Source organism: Nyctibius grandis, chromosome 5 (assembly GCF_013368605.1).
Source record: "Nyctibius grandis isolate bNycGra1 chromosome 5, bNycGra1.pri, whole genome shotgun sequence".
In the NCBI taxonomy this organism is placed as follows: Eukaryota; Metazoa; Chordata; class Aves; order Nyctibiiformes; family Nyctibiidae; genus Nyctibius; species Nyctibius grandis.
The window spans coordinates 54,476,384-54,489,930 of record NC_090662.1 but is presented as its reverse complement, the minus strand read 5'-3'; the positions used below and the strand labels follow the sequence as shown (position 1 = coordinate 54,489,930).

The 13,547-nt window shown below is 38.0% G+C and overlaps 1 protein-coding gene across 2 annotated transcripts in view; it reads right to left on the bottom strand.

Moving 5' to 3' along the window:
* Positions 1-13,547, bottom strand: part of VEZT (vezatin, adherens junctions transmembrane protein) — a 66,598-nt gene that overhangs the window by 10,622 nt on the left and 42,429 nt on the right. For both annotated transcript variants that reach the window (XM_068400552.1, XM_068400554.1), the window contains exons 7-9: positions 7,281-7,428; positions 3,862-4,187; positions 3,023-3,216 (exon numbers count right to left, since the gene is read on the bottom strand). In XM_068400552.1, the coding sequence (XP_068256653.1) occupies positions 3,023-3,216; positions 3,862-4,187; positions 7,281-7,428 (668 nt within the window). The remainder of the gene's footprint in view (positions 1-3,022; positions 3,217-3,861; positions 4,188-7,280; positions 7,429-13,547) is intronic.

Below are 13,547 nucleotides of genomic sequence, written 5' to 3'. Positions count from 1 at the left end.
GATCTACATGTAGATCAACGATAGGTAAGTCTATCATTGCCCAGTGAATTTAAGCAGAGGTGAATTCCCCTCAAGGTACTAAAGCCCCTCTTGCTCTCAGGCTCCGTTCTGTATCTGACAGTATCAGTGACTAACATCACTGGTTCTAGAAATACACCGAGTCCCGTAAACAAAGAAGCCAAACAGTATTCACTAAAATAGCCATAAACTATAATATATACTAGTATCACCAACCATGAAAGGCTCATGGCAATGTATGAATGTTCAGTCAGTCAGAGTTAAAGGCTATTAGGAAGCGTTTCTTCTCAGAAAGGGTCATTAGACATTGGAGCGTGCTGCCCAGGGAGGTGGTAGAGTCACCATCTCTGATGTGTTTAAGACAAGACTGGACATGGCACTTAGTGCCATGGTCTAGTTGACATGGTGGTGTCAGGGCAATGGTTGGACTCGATGCTCCCAGAGGTCTCTTCTAACCTGATTGATTCTGTGATTCTGTGATTTAACATAGCTGTAAGAAATCTGCTTTGACACAGAATGATTTAAGGCAAGAAGCTTGCAGTGCTTGCTGAAGGAGATCCATCTGTTTATACAGAAAACAATTAAAAGATATGCAAAACTGCACTGAAAATAAGTGATACATGCCACAACTAGGATAGCCCACAGTTCAAAACAGATATTTAGTGGTTGGAAACTTTCAACTCCCAATTCAACAACAGCATTCTGATGCTGGATGGAGCAATGAGTTCCCAGTTTCTTCCTCTCTGTGGAGCAACATTGGCCCTTTGCTGCAACTGCTGAGCTGACTCCTGCTTCTCATGGAAGGAAACCTTCCCGTGCTGAGAGCAGCAGGAACCAAGAAGGACAAGCAAAGCTACATTTTCGCTCAGTATATAAACATGGTAAGAACGAAACCCAAGCAAACAGTAAATTTAAATACTAGATACATTTTGAATTGACAGATGAAGAAGCAAAAAAAGACTTATTTTGTTTAAATACTAAGCACAATTATAAGACACTGCTAAAAATATTCAACAAATTATAGAGCTTTTATGTAATGAAATACTTCCTCTCAAAACTCGGTCTAAGCTATCCTAAACAGCTCCCTCTTCAACAGTGTTCATAACTGACATTGAAAACTGTATTCCCACTGCTCTACTGGTTGAACTAGTTAGTTGAATAAACATCTATTGCAGCAAAAGTGCTGGGCATCCTCTTAGACACAATGCTCTACTACCATGGGGTCCTCGCTACAGCTCGTGTAAAAAATTCATTTGGTTTTGGATAATAGTGCATAAAGACAAAAGAAAGATGTGCTTAGCTCTGTTACATTATTTCATCAGGAAGGTATCTTCTTCCAGAGAGCTTTCAGGAAGCATTGGAAAAAAAACGAGATAATTTAATGAAGTAATTCACATAATCATGACTGACAGACCAGCTGTTAAGATCTGTAGAAAGACAGCAGAAGGATTAGGCTTGATTTCACACACAGCTTGAAAAGGTCAACTTACAGAAGCTGGACTGCTTAGAAATACATCAGGAAAGTCAAATGTAGCCAGATAAAAATAGTTTTCAATGACCAACATAATTTAAAAGTAGCTCCTGTGGAGTAATTCACTAAACTTGTTGCAACATAGAGATTCAACCCCAGCACATTTCCAGGAAAGTCACTGGGCAAAAGTGAAAGGGAAGGATTTTTTTATTTTTTATTTCCCACACAATGCCTCCCTTCTAGATCATACACTAGGTTATTTTTGTACTGCACTTTAAAAGGAAGCAAGTTATAATAAAAGTGCCTGCTGTGAAATTTATACACAAAGTAAAAATAAAACTAAAATAACCAAAAATACTATGGCATGCAGTCTAGAAAGAGCATTTAAGGAAAGGGGAAAAAAAAGATCAGTGGAACTGCCGGTTGTGGAGGGCATCAACAAAACACAGCAGGCTTGCACATGCAAATGTATCAGTCTACATCTAATACCCTCATAGGTTGCTTTACACAGCGCTGAGAGGGGAGTTGTAAGACAAGACTATCAGACGCACAAATCTGGTTATACCGTGTCTGGACCTGCACGGAGCCTGCATTAGGCCTCCCAGTGCTCCCTGTTTGGATGTAAGCATGGACAAGGTCAGCTTGCACGCCTCTCGTCCCACAGCAACATTCATCCATCTACTGGATATCCCACCCATACATCATTAAGAGCTTAGCTCACTACAGATTTGGATTTCTGTGGGTAACTTGCTGATACCCCAAGTCATAATTTTCCTAATGCAGTCTCCGTTACCAGCATTTTTCAGATGCTGGGCTGTGCCTTCCTCAGACAGCAAAAAAGCTCCTGGAAAAAAGAAAGATTAGAAACTACAGGTTCAACTCCATGTCAGGAGAGCCTGAGTTCACTTCCATTATTTAAGTTAATTGTGATTCACAAGGAGAACAGCATAGGCAAGACAGGTCACTAAGGAGAAGGACATAAGGCAAAACATTGCGATATGCTGCTTGGTATGACTTCTAAGCACCCAGAAGATTAGCTCACTCTCTCTAAGAGAGCAGGTAAACAGGCATTATACGCTCAATAAATCCTCTACAATTTAAAATGTTCCAGGAAATGTCATTATCAAGAAAGCTTCAGGACAATGCCATTGTCATTTCAATTAACTATGGAGTTTTTATGCAGTAAATAAATGAAAATCTCAGGGATGAGTCATCAAAACCTGACCCCTTCACATGTGGTTCACCAATCAAAGGCAAAAAGCCACTATTGGTCTACACCTGGAAATGTAATAATCTGAATCCACAGGTCTCCCAGACTGAGTTAACACGTTTACATTTTTTGCTGAAACAAAAGCTTCAAGGTCATCACAATGAAAAAGTTCGACATATGTAGATAGTTTTTCAAAGTGTATGGTTGTAAGACCTTCTCAGCTAAAATTCTGATACATGGGCTGAATGCTGCCTTTGATCCATTTGACCTTGCCATCTCTAAAGTGTATCCCGTTAGTTGCTAAATTAATCTCTCACATTTACCTTTTTTATTTGGGTTTCTTCCACTCATTTTTTCCACCTGAAAAATGGCTTCTTCCCAGCAGCTGTTGCTTGCCTGGATATGAGGCTGAATAAACTTTAGTTTTTGTTCCAGAGCCTGATGGGCTTCTGTTGTCAACTCAGGTGTCTCTTTAATACTAACAAGTTTTTCAAGTTCATCCTCAAGAATTATTACCCTAAGTGATGAGGAGATGAACAGAAATAATTAATAATAAATATTTGACTTCACCATTCCTTCAAGTATTTCATTTAATATCCTGTTATTTTCTTCAAGTTTTAAGAATCCAACTCAGCCATCTCCTCAAAGATGACCCAAAATTTTAAACAGAAGATCCTTTTCTCCACATTAAGATACACTGCTCACCTGCATTCATTATAGTAATTCTTATATGTAAGATTAGAGGAGTAGGACAGTTTCAGCTATTTCACGAAGGCAGTGACGAATCTTTAAAAACATTTACTAGGTAGTTACTACAAGTTGAACTTTATAAGAAAGTTTGGTATGTTACAAAATCAATGAAAGACAAGTATGTTTTCAGATTTTTTCAAGGGAGTGACAAAAGTGAGGCAAGGCCTTAATGCACTGCTTAGCTTTGAATTTACATCAGATACTTAAAGAATAACCAGGAAACAATATCAGATTCCATATTGAACCAAGGATCTTTGATCCCATACTATGTGAAGGTATGCCTGTGATTGCAATGACTATACGTATCTGCCTTTTTTGGTTTTAATCTTGGATACAAGCTGGCAACCCAAAGAACTCAAGTCTGAAGCCTTGCTCCTACAGGCATATTCTCTTAATTCATGTGTAAACTTACTCATTGAGCAGTGCCTTGAGATGAAGCTGCAAGCTGCGTACTGCAGTCTGAAGACTGTTGAACTCTCTTGACTTCTGCTTTGTTCTGGTTGGCCGTTCAAAACCCGACTGATGCTGAGTTTCAAAGTACCGATAAAACTCATAGCTTCGCTTAAGCTCCTCTAAGCAGGCAGCATGAGGTAGGCCTTGGGTCACATCAGACAAGATGTGATGAGGCAGTCGTTCGGGGGAGATCAAGGGCTTGGGGTACGCGTTGGCTGGGGAGAGGAGCAGCACCAGCCTCCTGAAGAATTCTGAACTCTGCCCTACCCAGAGCTGAAAGAGGACCTGCAAAACAGGGTAGGGTTAGCTGTGTGCACCTGGGAAGACAGCCAGCCTCCAAAGTAAATGTACAGATACATCATGGGAAAACATTCCTCGGCCAGCCACAGGAACTCTGGAAAACTGAGAAAATCCGCAGAATGTTTTTGAAGGGTATCCCGGACCACGTGAGGTTCAGATCTTGTGAACCTTAGGTGAGTGTTAATTCTTCGATGAAGGATATTATATGCAATTATGCTCAAAAGGTTGTCATATTCTCATCAGGCAGTCTCATTATTTGCTATAATTTCCACATACCTTACAGCTCATAAAGGGCTGCCAAAATTCCAGTGGCAGCAAAGACATTTTTTCCTTTATAATGCCAAGCTATCATTTCTGTGATCTACTAACTACTGCATTGCCCCACACCCAGCCTTGAAATGTGAGTCTAATTGCTCTGTACTTCAACAAAAAACATTCTACATCTCAAGAAATTTGAGCTGCTAACTTAATTTTTTTTTTTTCAGCCAAAGTGACAAATTTCTCCAATGCCACTAAGGAGGGAAAGGCTTGTAAGAAATGAATCAATTCACAATGTTATAAATAGTACAAAAGAAGCCAGTCAATCTGGGAGCAGACACCCACAATTTTGATTTCTCAAGAACTTCCACTTCCACTGAACTGAAAAGAACTGTTTTCTTAGTTTAGAGAAAACTGTTGGCTCAGTAGACCATAACAGAACAGTAGCACCTTTTACCTCTAAAATGAAAAGGAAAGGTTATGACACTTTTCTCTGAAATACTGGTCCTTATTAAAAGGAATCAACTCTAGATGAGTATGAGGTGCAGTCTGAAATCTGTTCCCCAGCATTCCAGACCAAGGAAGACAAAGTAATCAGTCATTAGTCATCCATCCCCCTCAGCTACAGAATAGGACTAACAATTTACTTGTTCTGAGATTTTGGATCTCTAGGATTTGTAATAAAATATTTACATCTGTGTACTCATACTACTATGGACAAGTAGCAGTTTTTTCCAGTGTGAAAACAATCAAGAGCAAAACATTCAGAATAGTAACACAAAAAATCAAATGCCATCAGATAGATGTTGTATGATATACCCAAAGGTATATCAAAAATGCTTGGATGCAAACTGATAAAATATTCCAAGAGAAGAAAAACTTCTCAATTTACACAAGATGGTTATGAGAAGAAAGAACACAGAATGATATGAAATGAATTTGGGGTACACATGCAAGACTGCGATTTGGCTGGGTGCAAACAAATGGGCAGCAATCACCAAAGTGTCCCTGAAGGTGTGGTGCCCTGCACAGAAAGTCAAGAGCTCATGCTATAATAAACACAAAAGAAGACCAATCCCTTCCTCCAGACATAAGGCAAAAGCAGTGAAGAAGTAGCACACAAAAGTAGTGAACTTCAGGAATGGAAAATAATAATCCAAAACCTACCTGAAAAAAGGCACAGCGATGAGAGAAAAGGAAATTCCAGAGATATTTAGGGTTGCAAATAGCTTGCTCTGCCAGTGACTGCTGATGATTTTTACTGACATTGAAACTTCACCCAAAACATGCAACTGGCTCTCCTCAGCTTGAATCAGTATTTTTTCTTAAGCCAAAAAATTTCTCTCTTTAGATTAGTTTAGTTCAAGGACAAGGTAGCCCAAAGACACAGGCTACATTTGTCATATGGCCTAGACATGGGCTTGAATGAAGGTTAAAATATTAACCAAATGTGGATACACGTCTGTATTCTACCCGCATTTTAATATAAAGACAAGTCCTCTCAAATTAAAAAAAAAAAACACCTGAAGAGGACTCCACATAAATACAGGGTTTGCAACACAAATATGTCCCAAGGTTATCGAAGTATATCTATTTTATTATCTACACAGGAATCTGCTTAGGATTGATTTATGCTAATTTAGCTTGGTTCAACTATACCACATCCAGCCTATATCACCATCTGTTACCAGTTAAGGTAAACTGAGATTCACTAGTTGTGAGCTTAACTGTACTTGGAAAGCATCCCAACCAGTTTAACTAAAACAGATGTCAGTTAAATTACTGCAAACTGCAGGAAAACAAAGACTTAGCTTACAAGCTTGGCACCTCTGACTGGCTTCTTGTGCTTAAAAAGAGGTGGGTAAATAAGTGGGTTTGCATGGTTGCAATTAGAACTTCAGCTAATGAAAAGGCAAGAAAAAAATCCCAAAAGCTTACATCTGATGTAGCTCTTAGCTTACAACTAATTAGACAAAGCCTCAAAGCTTAGCAATCACTATTACTGGTAACATTTACTGTCAGAACAAAAGAAGTCAAGGTCTCGGAATTAAGTGAATAAAATGCAACAAAAGCCAACCCCATAAAAACACAGAAGTCACATAATAATGGAATTTTCCATTAAAAAAATAATTTTAAAAGGGAACTGCCTCGGCAGAGAACCACTAGAGTGTAGAAGGCTTGCATTCAAATTAGATCTTCTTTGCAATTGCAAACATTGACTCATGCAAATTAAAAATACCTAACTTCTCAAAACAAAATAGATAAAAAGGCCATTATATGGTTGTCATTCTGCTCAGTTAAATGTTTTTCAAAGATCAAAGAACCACACCGGCTCACGGCAGCAGGGGTCCATGCTTATGATTTCTACTGCTTAGTGTAACTAAATGCAGCTACTCCCTTTGGTAATTACAACTAATTTATATCTTCTGATGTCTCTCTTTTTATTCAAGTCAAGGGATTAGCTAAAAAAGATGTAAGTACAAATCTGGAAATTACTTTATTCAGCTGGGATCAAGTGAAATCAGAGAGCAAAAAATAGTGTTTAAGAAGGAGATCGATCAAGCTGTTTATAAAACACTGACTTGAATTTACATGATTTGCAGGAAAAAATCCTAATGTTGTATTGTGCAACTTGTCTTCAACTACATGCAAAAAGAAATCACCTAAATGCCAATAAATGTAGAAACACATGATACGAGACTGATTACATCTCCCCCTCAGCTGACTGTGTTACTACAGACTAGTACGTACAAGCCATGAGGCTTCATGACAACTGAAAAGAGATTTCCATGATGTGTACGTCCTTCTAGGAGAGGTTACCTTGAGCGCAGGCAAGCTGAAGCCATCGGTGAGATTGTGTGCCTCCTCTTCAGAAACCTGCTCTTCACTCAGTCCCAGACCCAGCTCCTTAAAGGGGACTACACAGATGTAGCTGGTCACATTGTCACTCTCCGAGTTCAGAGGATAGGTTTAGCTGGAGTTAAGGTGGTTAACAAAGCAACTTTTCCATTAAAGACACAGAAAAGCAAAAAAACACCTAATAAGGTACTTATTTATGGCAATTTGTAAGAAACCACATACATTCCACCCAAATCCACCTGAATCCTGTTTAATTGAACATTTTGCAATCCTTATTCTGAGCACAAGAGTTAAAGTCTCTTAGAAGGATGAGCGATAAGACACTGACAAAACACCTATGTCTAAATACAAACACATAAAAAGAAACAAAAGAGTTTGATGAAAAATCCCTGCATCCCTTTCAAGTGAGGAAAATATCTTATCTTTAAATATTAAGTTTCCAAGAAGTAGCTCAAGTCAATCTTAAACCAGAAATCATATATTTAACAGAGGAAAGAGGAGAACAACTCTTGTGCAATTTTAAGTTTCAGAGGTAGCCAGTGTTATAGACCAAACTGAGGACGATGGGAATTGCCTGCGAGTTCTGTCTGTGGAGGGACCACTTTGACATGTCAGGTAGTACCGTGAAGAACAGGAGCTTCCCAGTTGTCATACCATTAATTTTATTGATTACATCACTGTAAAGCCACCATGATCTTGGCAGGAACTGTGGCGAACTGTTATCTACCAACACTATTCAGCACATTTAAATTCTGAGTATGAAAATGTACATTTTCAGTCCTCAGAAATGCTTAAAAAGTAGGAAGCAAGCACAATATAACTGATACCAGAAGACAGATAAAAATAATTCATATACTAGGCAGCATTTATTTTAAAATAGCACTAATTTTAGGCTAACTTCATGCTGGGGAAGGGGGAGGAGGAACAGTTCAAGATTTCTGCACATTTGGGATAATTACGCAGTCACAAAATAATAAAATTTGCTTTAAAACAGAAACTTACAACTTATCATCATAAGCACATTTGTTCCACAGAAATACATTAAAAAAATTGTGAAGCATTCAATAAAAAAAGGCCTTAATTTAAAGTATGTTTTTTTTCATCTATATTTTGATTTATAAACTGAACACTCATCTCTTGGGGCACATAAAGCCAATTAGAAGTACCTGTCTCCTGTCCAACTAATGTGTTTTCTGAGGAAGCTACAAATTCCATCCGCATTCACTCCCAAATTTTCCACCTGCTAAATCATCATAGGATTAAACTCGTAATAATGATTTGCTCAAGAAAATTTTTACCACTTGAGTAGAAGAACATTGCATAAAATAAAATTTCTGTGGCCCAGGAAACAGCAATACTAAATGTCCAGGCTCTAAACAACCAACTACATTTCTCCCTAATTTCTCCCCTAAGTCCGCGAAGAAAGAAGCCTATTAAGTGTTCTCCAGAAGCATGAATGCAGACAAAAACCTGCAATGGTTTAGTGGTGGACTTGGCAGTGCTAGGTTAATGGTTGGACTTGATGATCTTAAAGGTCCTTTCCAACCAAAACGATTCTGTGATAATGCAAATCACTCCGAAACACAATATATTGTTGCCACCAGCTGCTGCCTCACACAAACGCGGTGTCTGTTCTAAGTTAACCTGACAGCATGCCCAGCAGATGGAGCACATGGGATGAGGATGGTAACTCCATCAGAGATTGAAAGTCAGGTCAAAACCCTTCAGGACCAGTTATCTCAGAGACTAATTATATTCCTTGTTAATCTTTTCCCGCAACAAGACATTTCCAACTACAGGAACACCATAAAAAGCAGTTTGGATATATGTGAATTTCTAAGTCATGCTAAAAAAAAAAATATCTAGGGAAGCTCTCAAATGTGTAGTTTGACCAAAGGAGCCACTTACTGACATTATGTCTCAGCGAGGGATTCCCAGTGGACCCCTGCACCTCGTGCCTTGCCCTGCTCTATTGCAGCCCTCCCACTCCTATTTCCATGCGTTAGATAAAAGCACAGAACTGATCCCATGCCCCTATTAGCTTCCTAAGGAGTAAACCTTTAGAAAGTTTCAGCGCATACATCTTACACACAAACACATTTCCTCATGCCATTTGCTCTAAAACGCAAGTATTTTTAGAGCTAATGTTTTCTATTAAGCTCAAATACAGTAACTAAGCCTACGGTAGTTAAATTTTTCTATGTCTTTGTGAAAATACTTTATTCATCTGTTTAACTTATATTCCTTATTAGCTTGGAAGAAAAGACCAAGCTACTTAATAATAAACTGTCACATCCAGAATAAAATATCTGTACAGTGAATATCTAACCTCTGCCAGGAGGCCGAAAAGCAAGAACACCAACGTACACCTGTATGTAACAATTTAGTTAGTAGCTTGCTCTTCAAAAGCATACTCCCATCTAAAGATCTAACAGGACAGCCTCACAATATCCCTGAGGAATCTGAGCTGCTCTTTTATAAAATTCTCACCTGCTGACCAGGCAGGAAGGTATGAGCAAAGCGCGTGATGAACTGGCTGCTCAGCAAAGAAACATCACACTGAAAAGTTCTCAAGCATCTTTACTCAGATCTTCCAGCATCGGATTTCTGATTTAGGCTTTTATGACCCAGAGAAGGTATTACTTTTTCTTTAGCTTGCTGTTTTCTTGTGTGGCTTTCTCTTACCAAGTTAAAAAGTATGTGTTTTTCTAACTTTTCATGATGATACAATAATTAAATTTTTACAAAGGAGAAGTAACAAATTTTTACTAGATTTACTAGAGGAAATTTGCAAGTTTCCCTGGGCTTAGTGCACCCCGAAGACATAGAATGCATTTTATATCCATTCCACCTTAATGGGGTAAGATATCATCCAGTTTAAAATACTGCTATCCCATGTCTGTTTTTATAACACTATTTATGCCTTGCCATCAGAGAACACCACCTTACACTTACAACAAAATTCAAGTTGCTTGAGTTTATATGGTCCGACCCCCAGGTCCTACCTATCAATATAGTTCAATGGAAATGGAGTATCACTCCATCTTGCACCAGCTGAGACTATCATCCAGTAACATAAGCTACAAAATTTTCTCTATCCAGCTTGAATATAATTAAATCAGTGAATAAACCATAGATTCCCATGATGCAGAACCCACAAGACTCTTAAGTACAAAAATATTAAGCAACTAGCAAGCCGACTGAAGTATTGCCTGAGTTATTACACAATTCAGTGGAGTATTGTGCAGAGATTTGTTGAGCTAGTAGTGACTGGTCTGCACAACATCCTACAAATACTTAACCCAACATGTCTAAATATTCTGACACAGTAAGCTTGAAAGATAATTCAGCTACAGATATTTCTAGTAAGCTCTGAATATATGAGAATTTTTAAAATGAAAGCTTAACTTAAAAGTATACCTTTTACTACATTAGTAAATTAAATACCATTTTCTATATTACTTTAACCATTATAGTAATAGACATGTCTCAGTTCAAGGCATATTTACCATACCCTTAAGGCAACAATTATCTTCACTGCATTATAAATTTCCATCTTAGATTCCCAGGTTCATTATAAGAAACATGAGGACGAAGGAAAACAGGGTGTACTTCACATTATCATCCTTTTGTACCAAGTATATCACTCAGGAAGCCAAGTAAGAGACTAGGACCTTACTTTGATAACTGGGCATCACACAGAAAGGATCTCTGGAGTCAAAAGCTTACCGCTGTTGTTGAATGACAAGTATCATGCCCATGGGGCAGTATCTACTGAATACTGTCAACCACGGAAAGCAAACTATAATATAGAAGATTATTTCCCATTTATACACACACAAATGTTTCCATGAAATGCACACTCTATGGTTCAAAGCAGTGCCCATCCTATATATTTCCTCACACTCTTAAGGAATTACTACTTCCTTATTCTTTAAAGAAGAGAAGAATGGCCCTACGGAATGATCAGCCATCGGTTAAAATGGAACTAAGCTTTCATCCTTAGTGTATTAGCTGGCAAGATTAAAATTTTGTTGTCCTTGAGACTAGAAGGTGTTTTGCATATTAAATTCCTACTGAAAATTGTTCCGAGCAAAAATTATTTAGTTTTTCACTTGCCTAAATACAGAGATACATCTGCTGTGCTACAAAGATACAAAGCAATATCCAGTAAAACAAAAAATATTTATGTAAGAAGTATTATGAATAACCAGGAAAAATAGGGTTTGGGTTTTTTTAATGTCACTTTGTAATATTAATATAAATGTTAAATATTTGGAATGTTTCTCTAAAAAAAGCATTTTGTTTTGCTGTTGCCAGTGTAAATCACTAATAGTTCTACTGGATTCATGTCTCTCATAATACTCAGAAAAATCAAATTTCAAATAGCAATTCATTAGTTCATACTCCAATAATCTAGTGGAGTTAAAGTGGAATATCTTCTCATTTTGTGCAAAGCAGAGCTTACGAAAAAGAACTGTAAAAGTCAGAACTGGGATCTCATTTCCAGACTTTGGATGGCAGTTCCTTTCCTTTAATTTATCAACATTCCTTTCCTTCAATTTATCACCTCACTCCTTTATTTAATCTCTCCAGTTCCTCTTACTCCTTGCTGTAGGCCAGATTTGTGCTAACAATCTGATGACGGACAAGGGCATTAAAGTTGTCACAAGTGGCAGCTGTGAATGCTTTCGACATGAAGGCATCTTTGGCCCCTCCAGCGTAACTACTATTTAATTGTACAAAGCAGTGGAATCTATTTGAAAGATGCTCCTTGCCATCAATGCCCACATAATACATGTAACATTTTCAGGTATTCACAACATGTGGGGAAAAATTCAAACTAAGGCAACTTGGAACTACCTTAAAGCTGCTCTTAATTATCCTGGTGGGGAGGAGGAATCCTTTACTCACCTTCCTTACATTTAAATTCCTTGCTTTCAGTTTTCACGCACTGCAGAGTTGGCCCAGCCTGCATCTCAGCTCTCCTGCCGCCACTGGTTTTGCCACTACTCTCTGCACAAACATAATGCTTTCTTTCCATTCGTCAAGAACCTATACACATGCAACTTCAATAAATTTTTGGCCACTTATTTCTGCTGGCCCTTACTACTGTGATATCTGCATGATAATTTGGTACAATGGAACTTCCATCCTAAATATCTTCCAAAGACAGATTTAAATGTCAAATTATCCCAACTAAACAACTTTATTCTCTGTTGTTCCTTAGTTTAAAAGCCATTCCTTAAGTTTAGTAGTTACAAAACTAGTGGACGGTCTAATACACACCAATATTCCTTAAACGTCTAACCGCCCCAGCCACAGCAACACTCTACACACCTGTTGTAACCACTTCTGGACTGACTTTCTTCATGCTGGAGGAGATTTGGGAAGGCCATGTTAACTCATCCCATTTTCAGACCTCTTCCCATATTCTTAGAACTGATTCTTGATTATTTCCATGCTCTTATTAACATGTCTGAACCAGTCAGAGTATTGTTTTCTTTATTTACACAGCAGATGATACACCTTATTCCTCAGAGCTAAAAGTTAAGTCTTGAGCCTGGAATGAGGATGCCTATCCCTACACAAGTATTATTTTGCAAACAAATACTCATTTCCTTCAAAGTGAATGCATGCACTCGTAGCTTTGTGTGTGCTGCTGTGTGTGTACACGTCATCACTCGAAATATCCACCCATTTGCCTGGCAAGATATATTAGTCAAATATTATGTTCCAGGAAGACAAACCAAGTAATTTGTCATGTCAGATTTTCAACAACACCTGCATTACCACCAGCTTTTGTTTCCCTGGATGTGTTTTTTTAGATCGGGAACATATCTGGTTTATTTTTTGCTGTAATACAGGGTGAAGACATTGTTATTTCCTATATAGTAAAATAAGTACAATAAACATAGAAAAAAACCTTGAAATGCTAATGCCACTAAAGTATACAATTCACCAAAGAAATACAGATGACACTTCACAAAATCGAATCTGAACAAAGCGTTCTGCTTTGATTCAGAGTAGAAACTCCTCACTCTTAAATGTGCCTTTTGGCTAATCAATGTAATCAGAGTTTCACCCAGCTTGTCTGAAACAGGAAGTCAACTTACCTTTGAACATAGGGACGTCGAGTGAAAGGTCATATTGTTCCGAGGAGAGGGTATTTTGGTGCAAGGGAAAAAGATGGCTAAAAGAAATTATAAAACAAAATCCTGAAGGACC